We start from the raw sequence: 21,749 nt of genomic DNA on the forward strand, positions 1-21,749 counted from the left end.
CTCCCGGTGGCCGCGTCATTAGATTTGATTGACAGCAGCGGGAGCCAGTGGCTGCGCCGCTATCAATCTATTCAATCAAAGCTTGGACTCAGTGGAGAGGAGGACGGCGCCGAGCAGGTGAACTGGCTCAGGTAAGTAAAACGGGGGGCTGGTGATTGCCAGGTGCATAGGATGCATTAAAGTGGATGTAAACCCCAAAAAAATAAAACAAATTTTAATGTCAAAATGTAGAGTATAAGATTTCCTATCATCTGTTCCCAGTCTTGCCACACAGAGTTAATCCAGCGCTGAGCAATCCTCTTTTAATGTTCAGTGAAAATTAACAGAATTCCAGATAAAAACTTGCCAAATTATAAAGTCCGTTTCTCTGTTCTTTGTGTTACAGGTTATTTACATATCCTGGTAATATACAATGAACTTTGGATCACCTCATATTATGATAAACATAACATAACATATGATAAACATGTCCAAGCTCTAGATATGTAAATAACCTGTAACACAAAGCAAAAACAGAGAAACGGACTTTATAATTTGGCAAGTTTTTATCTGGAAGTCTGTTCATTTTCACTGAACATTAAAAGAGGATTGCTCAGCACTGGATTAACTCTGTGTGGCAAGACTGGGCACAGATGATAGGGAATCTTATACTCTACATTGTGACATAAAAAAAAAATTGGGGGGTTTACATCCACTTTAGGGTGAAAAAACACAAAGGTAATCCGATGCTTTCCTCTATCTAAAAAACAAAAAACGTTTTGTCTATACATACACTTTACACCCAGCACCTCATTGCGAACAAAGTAAATGGATCAGCAGACAACGGGGGCGGAAGGCGCAGCGAGCAGAAAACTGTCAGGGAACACTAGCAGCTTATGGTTAGAAGGCTTCTCCTTGTGGATTCTAGCTTGCTAGCTCAGGTTGTACATTAATTCTACGCAGGACCTCTTCAGGCATACAAAACACTGGATTCACAGGCTTGATGCCTTCCTCTCCCAGCAGAGACAGCCCAGCAATTCCGAACAGAGTATGAAATGGATCTACCTGCAAGAGACCGGAAAAAAACGGCTTTAATTCATTAGAAGCAACACAGTCATTTCTTCTGTCTTTATACATTCTGAGCCGTTCCTATGTCTAGATTACAGCCTCTGAAAACAGGTGCAAGCCTTCCCTGGATACCAGTGCCAAAAAGCATCTCCTTCATACCAATTGTCTAACCCGATGGAGGTATAATGAAGGCAGCTTGTAGCAAAACAGTAAGGCTCCGGTCACATATATGAGAATTAAATGCGTTTTGAACTGCATCCGATTTGCATGACGTGAAGGCGCTTCACATATGTGACGGGTGGCTGCAGTCCATTTTTAACCACTTCCTGCCGGCCGTATGACTTTGTACAGCCGCAGTGTGGATGCCAATTGCCGGGAGGCCATCTATATACGGCCTCCAGCCACTGGGGGGCGCGCGCGTGACCGCCGCATCACTGAGATGCCAATGCGCGTGCCTGGCAGCCGCGATGTCCACCAGGCACCCGCGATCGGCGGTTACAGAGACAAGTACGTGGATCTGTGTGTGTAAACACAGAGATCCACGTCCTTTCAGGGAGAGGAGACCGATCTGTGTCCCTTGTACATAGGGACACAGATCGGTCACCTCCCCCAGTCAGTCCCCTTCCCCTACAGTTAGAAACACTATGCAGGGTACACACTTAACCCCTTCCTCACCCCCTAGTGTTAAACCCTTCCCTGCCAGTCACATTTATACAGTAATTAGTGCATTTTTATAGCACTGATCGCTGTATAAATGTGAATGATGCCGAAAATGTGTCAAAAGTGTCCGATGTGTCCGCCATAATGTCGCAGTCCCAATAAAAATCGCAGATCGCCGCCATTACTAGTAAAAAAAAAATAATAACAAATATTAATAATTCTGTCCCCTATTTTGTAGGCGCTATAACTTTTGCGCAAACCAGTCGCTTATTGCGATTTTTTTTTTTTTTAATACCAAAAATATGTAGAATACGTATCGGCCTAGACTGAGAATTTTTTTTTTTTTTTTTTTAATTGGGATATTTATTATAGCAACAAGTAAAAAATATTGATTTTTTTTTCAAAATTGTGGCTCTTTTTTTGTTTATAGCGCAAAAAATACAAACCGCAGAGGTGATCAAATACCACCAAAAGAAAGCTCTACTTGTGGGGGAAAAAGGACGTAAATTTTGTTTGGGAGCCACGTCGCATGACAGCGCAATTGTCAGTTAAAGCGACGCAGTGCCAGAAGCTGAAATTTCACCTGGGCAGGAGGGGGGTATATGTGCCCAGTAAGCAAGTGGTTAAAAAGAGTCCTTTATGTTTTTCAGTACGGTTCAGGTGCTATGTCAAGTAAAAATTTGCAACTGAAAATCGGTGAACAAAACTGCACTAGGCTCTCTATATAAAAATAAAAACAAACAACACACACTGAAACTGCAGCTGGACATGCACTATATTGTCAAAAGTATTGGGACGCCTGCATTTACACATAAACTTAACCACTTCAGCCCCGGACCATTTTGCTGGTCAATGACCGGGCCACTTTTTTGCGATTCGGCACTGCGTCGCTTTAACTTACAATTGCGCGATCGTGCGACGTGGCTTCCAAACAAAATTGGCGTCCTTTTTTCCCCACAAATAGAGCTTTCTTTTGGTGGTATTTGATCACCTCTGCGGTTTTTATTTTTTGCCACTGGCAGTGAAGGGGTTAACACTAGGGGGCAAGGAAGGGGTTAATTATGTTCCCTAGGTGTGTTCTAACTGAAGGGGGGGTGGGACTGACTAGGGGAAATGACAGATCGCTGTTCATACATTGTATGAACATGCGATCAGTCATTTCTCCCCCTGAAAGGACCATGAGCTGTGTGTTTACACACACAGCTCCCGGTTCACTCTCTGTAACGAGCGATCGCCAGGCACGCGTGCAGCACCAGGGGCCCCCTAGTGGCCGATATGCAAAATCACGTAATATCACGTGATTTTGCGCAGCCGAGCCGACCTGCCGCTGTAAAACTGCGGAGGCTGGTTGGCAAGCAGTTAAAGAGGAAGAAAAACCCTGAACAGCCTGCAAATGTAAAGCATAATGGGCTAGTATGCACATCGCATATTAGCCCATTATGTGACACTTACCTGCAAAAGAATCCAGCGATGTCCCCTGTCATGGACCTTGGAGTAATGGAGTGGTTACTGAGCTATATTGAGACATTTCCATTATGTTTAAAGCCTTTGTGATTATCAGGTGTGGGTGTCTTCTGTCGGAGACAGCCCGTCTGAAGATGTAAGTGTTTATGCTAAGTGCCTTTGTACTGTTCTAAAGGTCAGAAGCCTCCTGTCAGGAGCATTGAATTAGCATTCTATTGTCTAAAGCAATGTAACCTCTCAGAGGTAGTAATTAAGTAGACCGGGTTATTGTGTACATTGATTACCCCCTGGGGCTTCTGTCTCAATACACAAGTCTTTCTATCCAAGCTATTGGACCAATCCCTGTTGACTATTTCAAGTCCTCATTTGCATGGTCAAGGAGGACTTGAGTGAAGACTGGATACTTTACAATTGACCAATAGGAAAGCGGTTGTTGGGAGTGGGATGTTCCAAATTCTGTATAAAAGTGTGCTGTGTATTTGAAAATAAAGAGTCCTGCTTGAACTTACATACAGCCTGCCTGGTGTTTGTTCTTAATGGGTCTGAATGGCACATAGCTGTAGTTCGGACCCCGGAACCTTGGATGACTGGACCATCAGACGCTGCAATCTGCAAGCTGACTCACTGGTAGCAGAGGAGTGTCGGGAGAGCAGGACCTGGGCGAGGAAGGATCTCGTCACATTGGTTGGCAGCGGTGGGATTTGCTCTCCAGTTACTGGGACAACTCCAAACCACCACCATGAATGACCAGCTATGCAGCCTGGAGGAGAACCATGCTAAAAGACTTGCTTGAGAGCCGTGGAGGGACCGGTGGGAAGAACAAGGCCACCCTGATCATTGCGCTAGCCGAGATGGATCAGAGGGATGGTGATGCAGGACCCCGGTCAGTTGAAGACTTGTTCCAGCAGCGAGTTCAACAGCGGTTGGCATTATATGGTGCGAACCCATCAGAGACCGCCATACAGAATACCATTAGAGACCTCCAGCGGCAGGATGAGAGAGAACGAGAGTGGCAACAGAGAGCACGAGAGCGGCAACAGAGAGAACGAGAGCGGCAAGAGGAGCTGGAGACCGCCTACAGACAGCTGCTAGACTCTGCTCAGCAGCAGGGTGGGGCTCCCGTGCCTGGGACTGTCTGGAGAAATAGCAGACAGTCAAAAAGATGAGGAGCAAATGGGGCCAGGGGTGACCCTACGTTTTCCCGTTCTAACCGCACTGGAAGAAGCAGCGATGATACAGAGGGCACTGCGAGCGCTAGAATGCAAGAACGCACCGGAGGTCCCCCAGGCAGCGAGACAAGCTAATAGCATGAAGGTCTCAGAAAGGGGAGTTGAGACAGGCGCTGGAAGGCTGAGAAATGATGATCAGCAGCAAGTCCAGAGTATCTCATCGGTTGCCCCAGCAGAAGCGCTGGCTACAGGGCAGAATGCCTCTGGCATCTGCCCAGCATCAGAAAAAGAGGGGGATCCGGAGAGTCTGAGAGAGGATCTGCGTGAGCTGTTGTCCCAACAGCAGATATCCCCACCGGGAGTAGAGGAAGCAATTCTCCCTCCCCAGCAATTGGACACTACCCCAATGTTCATCCCCCCAGCAGAAGTGCTGGCAACAGGGCAGAGTGCTAGCCATCTCTGCCCAGCACCGGGACCAACTGTGGAGTTCCAGGGAGCCGGGGCGGTTGGCCCCCCTCCCCAGCAACAAGCTGAGGTAGTGAAGCTGTTACTCCCAGCTGAATCACTGGCAGCAGGGCAGGATGCTACTGGCTGCTGCACACCACTACAGCTTGAGCGGATATCGGTGGATGGGACTGTGGTCCCCACTCACAGCAACCCAGCGGAAGAGCTGGCAACAGAGCAGAGTGCCCCGGGCCTCTGCTCTCAACTAACAGAAGAGGGGGTTCCGGTGGTAGTGGATGGGACTCCGATCTCCACGGACACAACCCCAGAACATGGTGCGGCACTGAGACAGGAGGATGTCGGCTTTGCTTTGCAAGCACCGGGGGATTTTTACCTAGCCTCAGTGGATGGGACTGCAGTCTCCACTGGTATACCCCAGGAATGGTGGCCAGTTGGCCCAGATTCCCAACGGCATGATGAACTGAGCCCAGCCACCCTGTCTTCTCTCCAGCGGCTGAAAGGACTCCAGGGAGAAGGGCCAGTCCAGGCCTCTCCCCAGCGGCAGGCGTGTTCTCTGAGAGAGGCAGAGATTGGCTGGGTGAGTAATGCTCTGTTTGGGACAAGTTATCTGGGGTACTGGGTGGGTACCGGAATTGGGGTCTCTCCCAGTGTTAGTCTCCTGCCAAAGGGGGGAGATGTGTGACAGACCTAGCCGGGACAGGGGCTTTTGGAGAGGACTGAATGTGAGCCTCTTGCCATCCGATTATGGGCCAGGACCTCAAAACAGGAAGGCAGATGGGTCATCCCAGCGGACAGTCCTGGAACCTTAAGACTACTTTTCCAACATCCTCGAGTTGACCCGTTTGGGTCCAACTGCGGCTGTTGGACTGTTTCCCAGGGGAAGTAATGTCATGGACCTTGGAGTAATGGAGTGGTTACTGAGCTATATTGAGACATTTCCATTATGTTTAAAGCCTTTGTGATTATCAGGTGTGGGTGTCTTCTGTCGGAGACAGCCCGTCTGAAGATGTAAGTGTTTATGCTAAGTGCCTTTGTACTGTTCTAAAGGTCAGAAGCCTCCTGTCAAGAGCATTGAATTAGCATTCTATTGTCTAAAGCAATGTAACCTCTCAGAGGTAGTAATTAAGTAGACCGGGTTATTGTGTACATTGATTACCCCCTGGGGCTTCTGTCTCAATACACAAGTCTTTCTATCCAAGCTATTGGACCAATCCCTGTTGACTATTTCAAGTCCTCATTTGCATGGTCAAGGAGGACTTGAGTGAAGACTGGATACTTTACAATTGACCAATAGGAAAGCGGTTGTTGGGAGTGGGATGTTCCAAATTCTGTATAAAAGTGTGCTGTGTATTTGAAAATAAAGAGTCCTGCTTGAACTTACATACAGCCTGCCTGGTGTTTGTTCTTAATGGGTCTGAATGGCACATAGCTGTAGTTCGGACCCCGGAACCTTGGATGACTGGACCATCAGACGCTGCAATCTGCAAGCTGACTCACTGGTAGCAGAGGAGTGTCGGGAGAGCAGGACCTGGGCGAGGAAGGATCTCGTCACATCCCCACTGCAGGAAGCGTCCCATCTTCTGTGTCTTCTTCCTTCCGGGGCTGCGGACTCCGGCTCTATGATTCGCCGGAGCCGCGTGACGTCACTCCCACGCATGAGACCTGCAATTCACGGCACAGATGCGCAGTGAAGATTTGCGGCGGACTACAAGTGAAATATCTCCTAAACGGCGCACGTTTAACCACTTAACGCCCGCCGCACGACTATTTACGTCCGCAAAATGGCACGGACAGGCAGATGGGCGTATATATATATGTCCCCGCCTTTCCGCGGGTACGATCGGGACCCCTTCCGCTGCGTGCGGCTTACCTCGGTGAGTGATCCGGGACGACGGCGTGGCTATTCGTGTATAGCCGCCCCCTCGCGATCACTCCCCGGAGCTGAAGAACGGGGAGAGCCGTATGTAAACAAGGCTTCCCCGTGCTTCACTATGGCGGCTGCATCGATCGAGTGATCCCTTTTATAGGGAGACTCGATCGATGACGTCAGACCTACAGCCACACCCCCCTACAGTTGTAAACACACACTAGGTGAACCCTAACTCCTACAGCGCCCCCTGTGGTTAACTCCCAAACTGCAACTGTCATTTTCACAATAAACAATGCAATTTAAATGCATTTTTGCTGTGAAAATGACAATGGTCCCAAAATGTGTCAAAATTGTCCGAAGTGTCCGCCATAATGTCGCAGTCACGAAAAAAAAAAATCGCTGATCGCCGCCATTAGTAGTAAAAAAAAAAAATTAATAAAAATGCAATAAAACTATCCCCCATTTTGTAACCGCTATAAATTTTGCGCAAACCAATCGATAAACACTTATTGCGATTTTTTTTTACCAAAAATAGGTAGAAGAATACGTATCGGCCTAAACTGAGGAAAAATAAATAAATTTATATATGTTTTTCGGGGATATTTATTATAGCAAAAAGTAAAAAATATTGAATTTTTTTCAAAATTGTAGCTCTATTTTTGTTTATAGCGCAAAAAATAAAAACCGCAGAGGTGATCAAATACCACCAAAAGAAAGCTCTATTTGTGGGGGAAAAAAGGACGCCAATTTTGTTTGGGAGCCACGTTGCACGACCACGCAATTGTCTGTTAAATCGACGCAGTGCCGAATCGCAAAACCAGGCCTGGGCATTTAGCAACAAAATGGTCCGGGGCTTAAGTGGTTAAGAGATATTTCCACTACCTATAGGTAAGCCTTATTCTAGTAGTCCAACAGGGTTTACAACCACTTTAAAGTGATACTATAGGTTCCATTTAAAAATAAATAACAAACATGTCATACTTACCCCCACTGTGCAGCTCGTTTTGCACAGAGTGGCCCCCGAACGCCTTTTTCTGGGGTCCCCGGGCGGATCTCTCCACATCAGACGACACCCTCTGGGAAGCGCTCTCCCATGAGGGTTACCTTGTGGCCGCGCTCCCGTGTCCAGCATTCGGCTTCCATATCCGCTGAGTGCAGGACTCGGCGTCGCCCCCCCTGCGTCATTGGATTTGATTGACGGCAGCGGGAGCCAATGGCTGCACTGCTATCAATCTATCCAATGAAGAGAACCTGTGGAGAGAGCGATGGCGGGATTGCGCCCACGGAAGTTTGGGGCTCAGGTAAGCAAAACGGGGGGGGGGGGGGGGGGGGGGCTGCATTACTGCATATACACACTGGGCCGGATTCAGAAACAAGATACGACCGCGTATCTCCTGATACGCCGTCGTATCTCTGAGTCCGGCCGGTCGTATCTATGCGCCTGATTCATAGAATCAGTTACGCATAGATATCCCTAAGATCCGACTGGTGTAAGTGTCTTACACCGTCGTATCTTAGGCTGCATTTTCACGCTGGCCGCTAGGTGGCGCTTCCGTATATTTACGCAAGGAATATGCAAATGAGGTATTTACGCCGATTCAGAAACGAACGACCGCCCGGCGCTTTTTTTTTATGTCGTTTGCGTCCGGCTATTTCCTGCGTAAAGTTACCCCTGCTATATGAGGGGTATGTGCAGCGTATCCAATGTTAAGTATGGCTGTCGTTGCCGCGTCGAGGTTTGAAAATCTTACGTCGTTTGCATAAGTCGTTCGCGAATAGGGCTGGACGTAATTTACGTTCACATCGAAAGCAATGACGTTTTGCGGCGGATTTTCGAGCATGCGCACTGGGATTTTTTCACGAACGGCGCATGCGCCGTTCAAAAAAAAACCATCAATACGCGGGGTCAAATTTAAATAAAACACGCCCCCAACATCCCCATTTGAATTAGGCGGGCTTACGCCGCAACACATACGTTACGCTGCCGTAACTTAGGGCGCAAGTTCTTTCTGAATACGGAACTTGCGCCCAAAGTTACAGCGGCGTAACGTATCTAAGATACGTTACGCCGGCCGGATAGATACACTGATTTTAGTGTACCTGCAGTTTGCAGTGAGCAGTAACGGGAAGGAAAACCAACACCAATAAATGGGACACCGATAAAAACTGCCCACCGTGAGTTACGTTGCTTAATTTTCACCAGTTGTACTGCATTAATATTTTATTGTTATTATGTATAAATATTTAACCGCTGTGAATTATGGAAGCAATGATCAGGCAAATTCGGTGACACTGCGCCGCGCTGTGGAAGGCAATCCCTGGATAGATATTCAAATCTGCTTCACATTAAAGGGACTCTGCAGCCACACCATTCATTTCACCAACAATCTTCCCAGAAGATTAGATGAGCGCTGAACATATTTTTAGGCATTTTGTTTATCAGTTAAATCCTCCCTTGTGTAGACATCCAAAAGCTCTGAGATTTCTGCTGGGTGTCACTACCTTGATGTGATCTCAGCCCCCCCCCCCCCCCCCCCCCCCCCGCAGACTCAGAGCCGTCACACTATAGTATTTCCCTTTGTTCCTTCTCCGCCAGTTACAGTTGTGCTCATAAGTTTACATACCCTGGCAGAAGCTCTTAGAAAGCATGAGCCAGAAAATAATGGACAGTCAGAATATATCTTGGACTACCTGAGAAGGGACTATTATGTAATTATTATCCACAATATATTCCAGGATATCTGTGGAGAACTGGTTGCTGTTTGTAGATTCTGAACTCAACAGGTTAATTGAAAGAGTGACTCATTCATAATGTGGGGACACTGTTAGGTGTTAATGTCATCAACTCCAGCCCACCTGTCTGTCTGGTGTGATGTAAATTAATCCAGGATGGCTTCTGAGGATCTTTCATTGTGGCTTGTGCTAATTTACCCTGTATTGTGTGAAGGTCTATTGATGATAATGTGTGTATTGTAAGTTAACAGACAGCCTAAAGGTCAGGTGTAGGAATCATCAGCTGTAGTTAATTAGCTCATGTAAATTAGGTCAGGTTCGGAGTCAGAATGGCTACTAAAAGATGTGTATTGGGGCTCGTTAGGAACCATTTAGCTAGATTCAGAGAGAGTTAGGCCAGCGTATCAGTAGATACGCCGACCTAACTCGGAATCTGCGCCGTCGTAAGTTTAAGTGTATTTTCAAACTGAGATACACTTAAACCTAGCTAAGATATGTCAGCCTACGTCGTCGTATCTTAGGGTGCAATATTTAGGCTGGCCGCTAGGTGGCGCTTCTGTTGAGTTCGGCGTAGAATATGTAAATGACTAGATACGCCTATTCACGAATGTACGTGCGCCCGTCACAGTAAAGATACGCCGTTTACGTAAGGCGTTTTCAGGCGTAAAGTTATTCCATCAAATAGCTGGATTAGTCAATGTTAAGTATGGCCGTCGTTCCCGTGTCGAAATTTGAAAATATTACGTCGTTTGCGTAAGTAGTCCGTGAATGGGGCTGGACGTAATTTACGTTCACGTCGAAACCAATACGTCCTTGCGGCGTACTTTGGCGCAATGCACACTTGGATATGTACACGGATGGCGCATGCGCCTTTCGTAAAAAAGGTCAATCACGTCAGGTCACCCCCCATTGACATAAAACACGCCCCCTCATCCTCATTTGAATTAGGCGCGCTTACGCCGGCCCTATTTACGCTACGCCGCTGTAAGCTAGGAGGCAAGTACTTTGTGAATACAGTACTTGCCTCTCTGACTTAAGGCGGCGTAGCCTAAATACGATACGCTACGCCGCCTTGCAGTTAAGGCGGCGTCTCTGAATCCAGCTAATTGTGTGATGTTGTGGGTGGAGTTGGGTCATTGTTCATTTGGTTACGGCAGTATTCTTTGTGTGTATATAAGAGCCTGCTTTCTCAATAAAGATTTCCTGTTGAACCTCAAACAGAGCTGTGTGTCTCGTTAATGGGGGAATTCGTATGGGTCGTGTTCGCCGGATTGTGGCGTGCCGATAGCTGCCTTGGGTTCGGGAATGGAATATCCTAAATGGCTTTAACCCCTGTCCCATTTGGGGTTCCGTTACAAGGTCCATCTCCGCTTACTGAGCAGAGCGGAGATAGACAGAGCCCCGCACTCCTCTATGGGGAGATCGGATGAAAATGGGACTGCTTGTCTGTTTTCATCCGATCCACCAGACAGATGGAAAATAGGAGTTCCAGCCGTTTGGTTTTGGTGCAGAGGATCGGATCGCAACGGGTGTCAGTGGACATGTGGAGGGTCTGATCAGGTCCCCCTGAAAAACCAACAGGCAGACCCGATCGGTAAAGCCTGTGTGAAAGGGGCTTTAGGTGATATTTACTGTGCCTACAAGTAAGCCTTATTATAGGCTTGCCTGTTGGTATAAATCAGGGGCAGGCAACCAGTAGCCCTCCAGCTGTTGTGGAACTACATTTCCCATGAGGCACTGCAAGGCTGGCAGTTACAAATACTCCCAGAGGCATGATGGGACTTGTAGTTCTGCAACAGCTGGAGGGCCCCAGGTTGCCTATCCCATGGTATAAATGAACAAGCGGACTTTACTACCGCTTTAACACTTTGCTTACCATATCACCGGGCCGGTCTGCGAATCCTCCCGTCTCTTCATCCTGACAGGCCAAAATAAACATGCGTAACTTCTCTCTGTCAATCCAATGGAGTCTTCCAATTATCCTCAGGGAGGCCAACACCCACCAGGAATAGCAAACATCCGGAAGCTGAAAAACATGATAATTTCTCTGTTGTAGGTTAATGCGCAGTTCCGCCATTCAGCACTTCTGAGAACAAGTCAGTGTAATAAGCAGTAATTAAAGGGAAGAAGAAAAAAAAAAGAAGGGCAATGTTCTGCTGACACAGCATTTTTAGCAGCACTTGCAAATTAACAGACGGATTCCTTGCCAAAAACGACCCATCAACGGCGGCTCATTCCAGCAATCTAACTATCACAAGACTAAATATACTACTGTGGTTTTCCTTCTCAGCAGCATGCCACTTGGAACCCATCCATCCGTCCTTCATCCGAGAGCTCTCAGAGCTTTGTGAAAACACAATGTAGGTTTTGCACTCTCAGATTAAAGTTGAACTCCAGCCAAAAGTTAAAAGGTAAAAAATGAAAAACAAAACCAACCTTTGTTGCAATATTCAGCTTATATTCATAGCTTCTCCCCTTAGTACTTGTTTCTGCAGCAAGATGTCCTCAGTCTTATAACCAGCATCATTCAACCACTTCCTCTGAGCCCGGGTCGTCCTGGACTCGCCCTCTAGACCAGCGAACCTTGGCTCCCCAGATGTTTTGGAACTACATTTCCCATGATGCTCCACTACACTGCAGAGTGCATGAGCATCATGGGAAATGTACCGTGTTTCCCTGAAAATAAGCCCGACTGCAAATTTAAAGTGGAGGTTCACCCGGAAATGACCATTTTTAACATTAGATTGAGGCTCATTTTGTGAAGGGGAATCGGCTAGTTTTTTTTAAATCGAAGCTGTACTTACCGTTTTAGAGAGCGATCTTCTCCGTCGCTTTCGGGTATGGTCTTCGGGTCTGGGCGTTCCTATTTGATTGACAGGCTTCCGACGATCGCATAGATCGCGTCACGATTTTCCGAAAGTAGCCGAACGTCGGTGCGCAGGCGCCGTATAGAGCCGCACCGAAGTTCGGCTTCTTTCGGCTACTCGTGACGCGATAGATGCGTCCGTCGGAAGCCTGTCAATCAAATAGGAACGCCCAGTCCCGAACACCATACCCGGAAGCGGCGGAGAAGATCGCTCTCTAAAACAGTAAGTACAGCTTCGATTCTAAAAAAACTACCCGATTCCCCTAGACAAAATGAACATCAATCTAAGGTTACAATTTTTTTTTAGGGTGAACTCCCGCTTTAAAGGGACATACATGTACGCCCATTTGCCTGTTCGTGCCATTCTGCCGACGTAAAAGTGCGTGCGGCGGTCGGCAAGTGGTCAATGATAATCCTAGCCTAATTCTTGGGTACAGAGATAGTCCTATTTCCTCCACTCCACCAGAGGCATGTTTGGGGCAGCCCCAGGTATTCCACTTTAATATTCAGCTATTATGGATGATGGTACCCGCCCCTATCCCTAGACCAAAGTTTCTCAACCAGGGTTCCATGGAACCTTAGGGTTGCTCCAGAGGTTGCTAGCGTTCCCTCCGACATGATTAATGTTATTCGTTTTCTGTAAGGGAGTAATTCTTCCCAATGACGACAAGTGTAAGGAGCATTCTTCCCACTGACCATCCCACAAATGTATCATGAGTTGTAGATATACCGTGTTTGCCCAAAAATAAGCCCGGGTCTTATATTAATTTTGGCAACAAAAGACACAGTAGGGCTTATTTTTGGGGTAGGTCTTACCATGTAATGTGCCGTCTTCTCTCCCCCTCTCCCTCCCTGCCTGTCAGGAATCCCCAGTGTAAACTGAGTTAAAATGCTTGTAAAATCCTATAATCCACTCTTTTACAGTATTATATAATGTACAATGTGTGTTTCTGTAATATAATTGTGCCAAATACCTTCATTATAGCGCCGTTCTGCACTTCTGTGACACGCTGGAGCTCCCTTTCCCACAATTATATTGCAGAAACACACACATTGTACATTATATAATACTGTAATAGAAGTGGATTATAGGATTTTACAAGCAATTTAAACTAGGGCTTATTTTTGGGGTAGGGCTTATATTGCAGCCCTCCTGGAAAATAACGCTAGGTCTTATTTTCGGGGAAATACGGTAGTTCCAAAACATCTGGGGTGCCAAGGTTCGCCATCACTGCCTAGCCTAGCCTGTAACTGGACAATGAAAGGAGAAGCAGCACAGTCATGAGTTTATCTCTCTGTCACTTTGCTTTCCCATCCTTTCAGCATGCTCTGTCAGCACATAAACCATGTGCTGACTTGTTCATTCCCCGACTAAGTTGGGGTGGGCGGTACACTTTGGTGGAGGTGGGTCAGCCACGCCCCTGTGACCTTTGGGGCCGCGCCTTTTGACCTCTGAGGGAGGTCCCTTTCTAATTCCTGAGTCCTAGCCTTATTCTTCAATGGGAAAACCTAACCCTAGACCTATCCCTAACCCATGATTGGCTCCTTGTGCTGCTTCTTCCGCTCACACTCCAGCCCTGCTATACCCTGACTGCAAGAGGCCGATACTTTGGTCAAATTCAAATACTTCTACTGCTTGCATTTATTGAACTATTAATGATTACAAAGCTGCATTAAAGCAGAGTTCCACTCAAAAATGGAATTTCCGCTTATCTGTCTTCCCCGTGTGTTTGACATGTCCCCTCCCCAGCGCCGTCTGTGGGAAGTTCACCCCCCTTTTCTCCTTCCTCCGCCACTGGGCCAATTAGAAAGCACAGCGTGATTCGCGCACGCACAGTAGGAACCCGGCTGCAAAGCCAAAAGGCTTCACTGCTGGATCCTGTTACCAGGAATGGCGGCGGCAGCACCCTACAGCCAATCCATGTCTTTGGTAAAAAAAATAAAGAATCCCGATAAGTGTATATTGATTGGTTTGTGTAAAAGTTATAGCATCTGCAAACTATGGTGTACATACTGGAATTTTATGTATTTATTTTCTTTACTACTAATGGCGGTGATCAGAGACTTAGAACGGGACTGCGATAGTCAATCTGACGCTGGGTGGGAACTGACTGACACGGGCATCACCAGTGACATTAATACAGTGATCAGTGCTAATAAAGTGCACTGTAATAATGACACTGGGTAGGAAGGTGTTAACATTTAGGGCGATTAATGGTTTTATTGTATGCCTAATATGTGCAATGTGTTGCTTAACCACTTAAGGACCGCCTCCTCCTGCACATATACGTCGGCAGAATGGCACGGCTGGGCACATGTACGTACAGGTACGTCTTCTTTAAGTGCCCAGCCGTGGGTCGCGGGTGCGCGCCCGCGGCGCGCTCCCGCGACCCGGTCCGAAGCTCCGTGACCGTGGGACCAGCGGACCCGATCGCCGCTGGAGTCCTGCGATCGGTCCCCGGAGCTGGAGTTCTTCATTGTGGCGCTGTCATTGATCGTGTGTTCCCTTTTATAGGGATACACAATCAATGACGTCACACCTACAGCCACACCCCCCTACAGTTAGGAACACAAATGAGGTCACACTTAACCCCTTCAGCGCCCCCTTGTGGTTAACTCCCAAACTGCAATTGTCATTTTCACAGTAAACAATGCATTTTTAATGCATTTTTTGCTGTGAAAATGACAATGGTGCCAAAAATGTGTCAAAATTGTCCGAAGTGTCCGCCATAATGTCGCAGTCACCAAAAAAAAAAAAAAAACGGTGATCGCCGCCATTAGTAGTAAAAAAAAAATTAAATTAATAAAAATGCAATAAAACAATCCCCTATTTTGTAAACGCTATAAATTTTGCGCAAACCAACCGATAAACGCTTATTGCGATTTTTTTTTTTACCAAAAATAGGTAGAAGAATACGTATCGGCCAAAACTGAGGGGAAAAAAATGTTTTTTTATATATTTTTGGGGGATATTTATTATAGCAAAAAGTAAAAAATATTGAATTTTTTTCAAAATTGTCGCTCTATTTTTGTTTATAGCGCAAAAAATAAAAACCGCAGACGTGATCAAATACCACCAAAGAAAGCTCTATTTGTGGGGAAAAAAGGACGCCAATTTGTTTTGGAGCCACGTCGCACGACCGCGCAATTGTCAGTTAAAAGGCGACGCAGTGCCGAATCGCAAAACCTGGCCAGGTCCTCTAGCTGCCTAAAGGTCCGGGTCTTAAGTGGTTAACAGGGAATGGAAAAACAAGAAGATCCCCTGTTTATGAACACAGCTCTGTATTGCTTATGTATTGTTTACAATGACAGAGCTGTGTTCAGTGCTGATCATGGAGTCCCAGTGGTCGATCACCGGGTGGTCCCAGTGGTCAATCACCGGCCGGGATCTGGTGATCAGCCTGTGCTGTAACGAATCACATCACAGCTGGGCGGGCGCACGTGGATCACATACTAGGTACCTAATCCAGTGCAGGAGAGCTGCTCTGCCGCTGTATATGCAAGTTATACGGTCGGCACGCGGCTGCTATACTTATTATTATACAGTATTTATATAGCGCCAACAGTCTGTGTAGCGCTTTACAACATAAAGGCAGACAGTACAGATACTATACAATTCAATGCAGGAGCAAAGAGAGGGCCCTGCTCATTAGAGCTTACAGTCTAGGAGGGAGGGTCAAGTGATACATAAATACATCTCAGTTTAGGCCGATATGAATTCTTCTACATATTTTTTGTAAAAAAAAAGAAAAAAAAATCGTAATAAGCGTATATTAATTTGTTTATGCAAAAGTTATAACGTCTACAAAATAGGGGATAGATTTATGCCATTTTTTTTATATTAGTAATGGCGGCGATCTGCGATGTTTATCAGGACTGCGAAATTATGGCGGACACATCGGACACTTTTGATGCTATTTTGGGACCATTGTCATTTATACAGCGATCAGTGCTATAAAAATGCACTGATTACTATGTAAATGACACATGCAGGAAAGGGATTAACCACTAGGGGGCGAGGAAGTGGTCAAGTGTGTCCTAGGGTGTGATTCTAACTGTAGGGGGGATGATCTCACTACAACATGACAGAGATCACTGCTCTTGATTACAGGAAGCAGTAGATCCCTGCCATGTTGCTAGGCAGAACAGGGAAATACCTTGTTTACATAGGCATCTCCCCGTTCTGCAGCTCCGTGTCACGATCACGGGCATGGTCATGGAGTACACGGCGGGCGTGCACCCACTAAGCCGCGATTTAAAAGGGACATACCTGTAAGCCCATTGGCGCAGGTGTGCCATTGTGCCGACGTACATCGCAGTTCGCTGGTCGGCAAGCGGCTAAAGAAAAGGGTTTTCAGGGATCGCTTATAAGTGGACTTAGTAGGTAGGACAGATTGGGGTAGAAAGTTCCATAGGATGGGAGAGGCTCGGGACAAGTCCTAGGAGTCAAACATAAGAGGAGTTGACAAGGGGGCTAGAGAGCAGGAAGTCTTAGGAGAAAAGAGAACTGGAACGTTCTGTTTTAACCCAGAAAAAATATTCATGCATGTACCACACTTTTACAAAAGTTGTTTTGTTAATTCCCACCTTCTCTGGTCGCCCGTTGAGACCTCCTGATGGCAGCTGACGCTCGCAGAGCCACCAGCCCAGTAAATCGGCATTCATTTGATGCAACTGGTTGGTGATGGCCAGGAATCCTGTGCAACAATAGATCTAGAATTACAAACACACAGTTTTGACTACAGGAACCATACATATAAAAAAGGCAAAATAAAATGAATAAGATAACAGTGTAATTAAATTCAGGGTTGTACAAAAGGCGATCTTGTACTGCCAGTACTGCGGCTTTAGTCCCCCCAACACACAATATACAGTTTTATATTTTTCCTCCAGGTGTCAGATTTTTCTCATATTCCCAAAAAATGCAATAAGCGTTTATCGGTTGGTTTGCGCTAAATTTATAGTGTTTACAGCGATTTTTTTTCGCGACTGCGACATTATGGCGGACACATCGGACACATTTTTGGGACCACTGTCATTTTCACAGCGAAAAGTGCTATAAAAATGCACCGATTACTGTGAAAATGGCAGTGAAGGGGTTAACCAGGAGGGGGTGCTGTAGGGGTTAAGTGTGTTCTAAGGGAGTGTTCTTACTGTGGGGGGGGCGTGGCTGGATGTGTGACGTCACTGATCGTCGTTCCCTAATACAGGGAACAATCACTGACAGCCACACTAGGAAGCACGGGGAGAGGTTTGTTTACACTTGCCTCTCCCCGTTCTTCCTCTCTGTGACCCGATCGCTGGGACACGGGCGGCGATCGGGTCGCGCGGGCACGGTCACAGAGGACAGGACCGGGTCGCGAGTGCGCCGCTGGGCATCTTAAAGGGGACGTACCTTATACTTTAACCACTTAACGACCGCTGCATGTACATATACGTCGGCAGAATGGCACGGACAGGCAGAACGACGTGCCCGTACGTCCCTGCCTAGACGTGGGTCGGGGGTCGGGACCCCCGCCCCGGTACATACGACGGTCGTTAATCGTGTGGGAGCGATCCGGGACGACGGCGCGGCTATTCGTTTATAGCCACCCCCTCGCGATCGCTCCCCGGAGCTGAAGAACGGGGAGAGCCGTATGTAAACACGGCTTCCCCGTAATTCACTGTGGCGGCTGCATCGATCCTGTCATCCCTTTTATAGGGAGACACAATCGATGACATCAGACCTACAGCCACACCTCCCTACAGTTGTAAACACACACTAGGTGAACCCTAACTCCTACAGCGCCCCCTGTGGTTAACTCCCAAACTGCAACTGTCATTTTCACAATAAACAATGCAATTTAAATGCATTTTTTGCTGTGAAAATGACAATGGTCCCAAAAATGTGTCAAAATTGTCCGAAGTGTCCGCCATAATGTCGCAGTCACGTAAAAAAAAAAAATGCACTTAAACCATCCCCTATTTTGTAAACGCTATAAATTTTGCGCAAACCAACCGATAAACGCTTATTGTGATTTTTTTTAACAAAAATATGTAGAAAAATACGTATCGGCCTAAACTGAGGAAAAATATATTTTATATATTTTTATATATTTTTTATATATTTTTGGGGATATTTATTATAGAAAAAAGTAAAAAATATTGCATTTTTTTCAAAATTGTGGCTCTATTTTTGTTTATAGCACAAAAAATAAAAACAGCAGAGGTGATCAAATACCACCAAAAGAAAGCTCTATTTGTGGGAAGAAAAGGACGCAAATTTCGTTTCGGTACAACATTGCATGACCGCGCAATTACCAGTTAAAGCAGCGCAGTGCCAAATTGTAAAAACACCTCTGGGCATTTAACTGCATATTGGTCCGGGGCTTAAGTGGTTAAAGCAAATTACAGATCCTTTGAAGGATAAAAATTCACAATGTATTCCAAACTGCATATTTAGTCGTTTGCTTGGAGTTCCACATACAATTGAAATAAAAAAAAAAAAAATAATAATAAATATATAATGTATGTATGTATGTATGTATGTATGTATGTATGTATATATACACATATACATATACATATATATATATATATATATATATATATATATTAGTGCTGTCAGTTAAACGCGTTATTAACGGCGTTAACACTAACCCATTTTAACGCCGTAATTTTTTTTATCGTGCGATTAACGAGGTTCACCCTTTAAAACATTTTTTTTTTTTTGTCAGCACGTACCTCTTAACCCTTTCACGCCGACGGGACGCATATATGCGTCCTCGGCGTTCGGGGGTTATACCGGGATGATGCCTGCAGCCGCAGGCATCATCCTGGTACCGTTGTTTAGAGCGGGCGATCGGCTATCCAAACATAACAACCGATGCGGCTAAAAGCCGCTCGGTTGTTATGCCGGAGGAGCTGGAGGGGACATCCCCCCCCTCCCGCCGCCTTTCGCCGCTCTGACCGGGCCTCCCGTCCCACCGGGAGACCCGATCCTCCATCCGCCGCGTTCTGTGTTCAGGTGGAGACTGACACTAAGCCGTAAACGGCTTTGATTCAGTCTCCGCATTGAAACCACGGAAGCGGCGTCATGACGTCACTTCCGGGTTTCTCGGCTGCCAATGGCGCCGGATTTAAAAAAGTACACAGTATTCAGAATCGCCGTTTTCGGCGATCTGAATACTTTGAAGTGCAAAGGAGGGCTCGGAGGTCTTTTAGACCCCGATCCCTCCATAAAGAGTACCTGTCACCACCTATTGCTGTCACAAGGGATGTTTACATTCCTTGTGACAGCAATAAAAGTGATCAAAATGTAAAAAAATAAAAAAACACAATTTAATATTATAAAAAAAAATAAAATAAATAAGAAAACAAAAAAAAAAAATGTTTTAAAGGGTGAACCTCCTTAATCGCGCGATTAATCGTGAGTTAACTATGACATTAATGCGATTAATCGCGATTAGAAATTTTATTCGCTTGTCAGCACTAATATATATATATATATATATATATATATATATATATATATATATATATATATATATATATATATATATATATATATATATATATATATATATATATATATATAAAAACTATTCACTAAAAGAAGAAAGAAGAGTCCAAAGAATCTCACCTGACCAGCATGGGACTCTGAACCGGGTCGGCAGCCAAAACCTCCATCAAAGTTCATACATGACAAAACAAAGTCGATCGCCTTTTCTATATTCACGGCATCCAGCTTCCCCTGCAGGAACACAAACAAGACTGACATTTACATGCTGAGCCGTCTGCGGCTTTATGTAAGCTGACATTTTAGGAATAAATAGCAATCTTGTCCAGAATTACAGGATAAACATCCAACAATGTTACAAAATATCACAGCGCACGCCACCTCCTTTATTTCACAAAAAAATCAGATTTAGGTCTTTTTCATAAACATTACATCCAGGTATTCCACCATAAAAGTTACTAGAAGGAAACTTGTCATGAAAGAGTCGCTTTAACGGCCAAGTTCATGTTTTAGAGCAGGAATTTTCAACGGGGTTTCCGCAAAGAGTCTCCAGGGGTTCCGTGGCAAAATATCACAAAGCCCGGTACGGTTCAACCAGTTAAAGGGTTACTGTGTTAAAGCGGGGGTTCACCCTAAAAAAATATTTTTTTTTTCTACCATGCTATCCGGCATACTAGCGCGAGCTACAGTATGCCTTTATTTTATTTTTTGGCGCCGTACTCACAGTTTAATCCCGTAGTTACGTTTCAGACTCCCCGCGGGGAATGGGCGTTCCTATGCAGAGGGCAACATGATTGACGGCCGGCTATGGCGCGTCACGCTTCCCGAAAATAGCCGAAATAGGACTTGGCTCTTCACGGCGCCTGCACAGTCAGCTCCTAGTCTGTGCGCAGGCGCCGTATAGCGCCGTGAAGAGCCAAGTCCTATTTTGGCTATTTTCGGGAAGCGTGACGCGCCATAGCCGGCCGTCAATCATGTTCCCTCTGCATAGGAACGCCCATTCCCCGCGGGGAGTCTGAAACTTAACTACGGGATTAAACTGAGTACGGCGCAAAAAAATAAAATAAAGGCATATTGTAGCTCGCACTAGTATGCTGGATTTAATGGTAGAAACTTGTTTTTTAGGGTGAACCACCGCTTTAACCACATGTCCACCGGGCCTATTTTGGCACTTCTCTCCTTTATGTAAAAATTTTTTTGCTAGAAAATTAATCAGAACCCCCAAACATTATATATTATTATTTTTTTTAGCAGACACCCTAGGGAATAAAATGGAGGTCATTGCAACTTCTTCTCTCGCACGGTATTTGCGCAATAATTTTTCAAACACCTTTTTTTGGGAAAAAAAACAGTTTCATGAATTAAAATATAACAAAACAGTAAAGTTAGCCCAATTTTTTTGTATAAAAATTATGATGTTACGCCGAGTAAATAGATACCTAACTTGTCACGCTTTAAAATTGCACACACTCATGGATTGGCGCCAAACTTCGGTACTTAAAGATTTTCATAGGTGACGCTTTAACATTTTTTACAGGTTACTATTTTCGAGTGATAGAGGTCTAGTGCTAGAATTGTTGCACACGCTCTAACGCACTTAACGATACCTCACATGGGGGGTTTGAACGGCGTTTACATATGACTTGCATGTGCGCACGAGATAATGGGGACAGGGGCGCTTTGAAAATGTAATTTTATTTTAATTTATTTATTTTTACACTTTTTTTTTTGATCACTTTTGTAAACACCCCTTGTAATAGGAATCAGTGTGACAGGTCCTCTTTATGGAGAGATGTGGGGTCAATAAGACCAAACCACCCCCCCCCCCCCCGTGTGCCATGTCTGTTGCATTGTTTTTTTGCACATTTTTTACTTGTCTTGCTGCGTTTGACAGCAACAGTGGCGGCCATTGATGGGCACAGTGGCTGCGTTTGATGGGCACAGTGGCTGCGTTTGATGGGCACAGTGGCTGCGTTT

General features: G+C 45.7%; 1 protein-coding gene across 1 annotated transcript in view; it reads right to left on the minus strand.

Annotated features, from left to right (window-relative positions):
- Nucleotides 1-702: 702 nt before the first annotated feature.
- RABGGTB (Rab geranylgeranyltransferase subunit beta) overlaps nt 703-21,749 on the minus strand; it is a 43,744-nt gene continuing 22,697 nt past the window's right edge. Inside the window, exons 6-9 of the mRNA XM_040360674.1 lie at nt 19,896-20,006; nt 16,862-16,987; nt 11,285-11,434; nt 703-1,044 (exon numbers count right to left, since the gene is read on the minus strand). Of these exons, the coding sequence (XP_040216608.1) occupies nt 904-1,044; nt 11,285-11,434; nt 16,862-16,987; nt 19,896-20,006 (528 nt within the window). The 3' untranslated portion in view covers nt 703-903. The remainder of the gene's footprint in view (nt 1,045-11,284; nt 11,435-16,861; nt 16,988-19,895; nt 20,007-21,749) is intronic.

Source organism: Rana temporaria, chromosome 7 (assembly GCF_905171775.1).
Source record: "Rana temporaria chromosome 7, aRanTem1.1, whole genome shotgun sequence".
Lineage (NCBI taxonomy): Eukaryota > Metazoa > Chordata > Amphibia > Anura > Ranidae > Rana > Rana temporaria.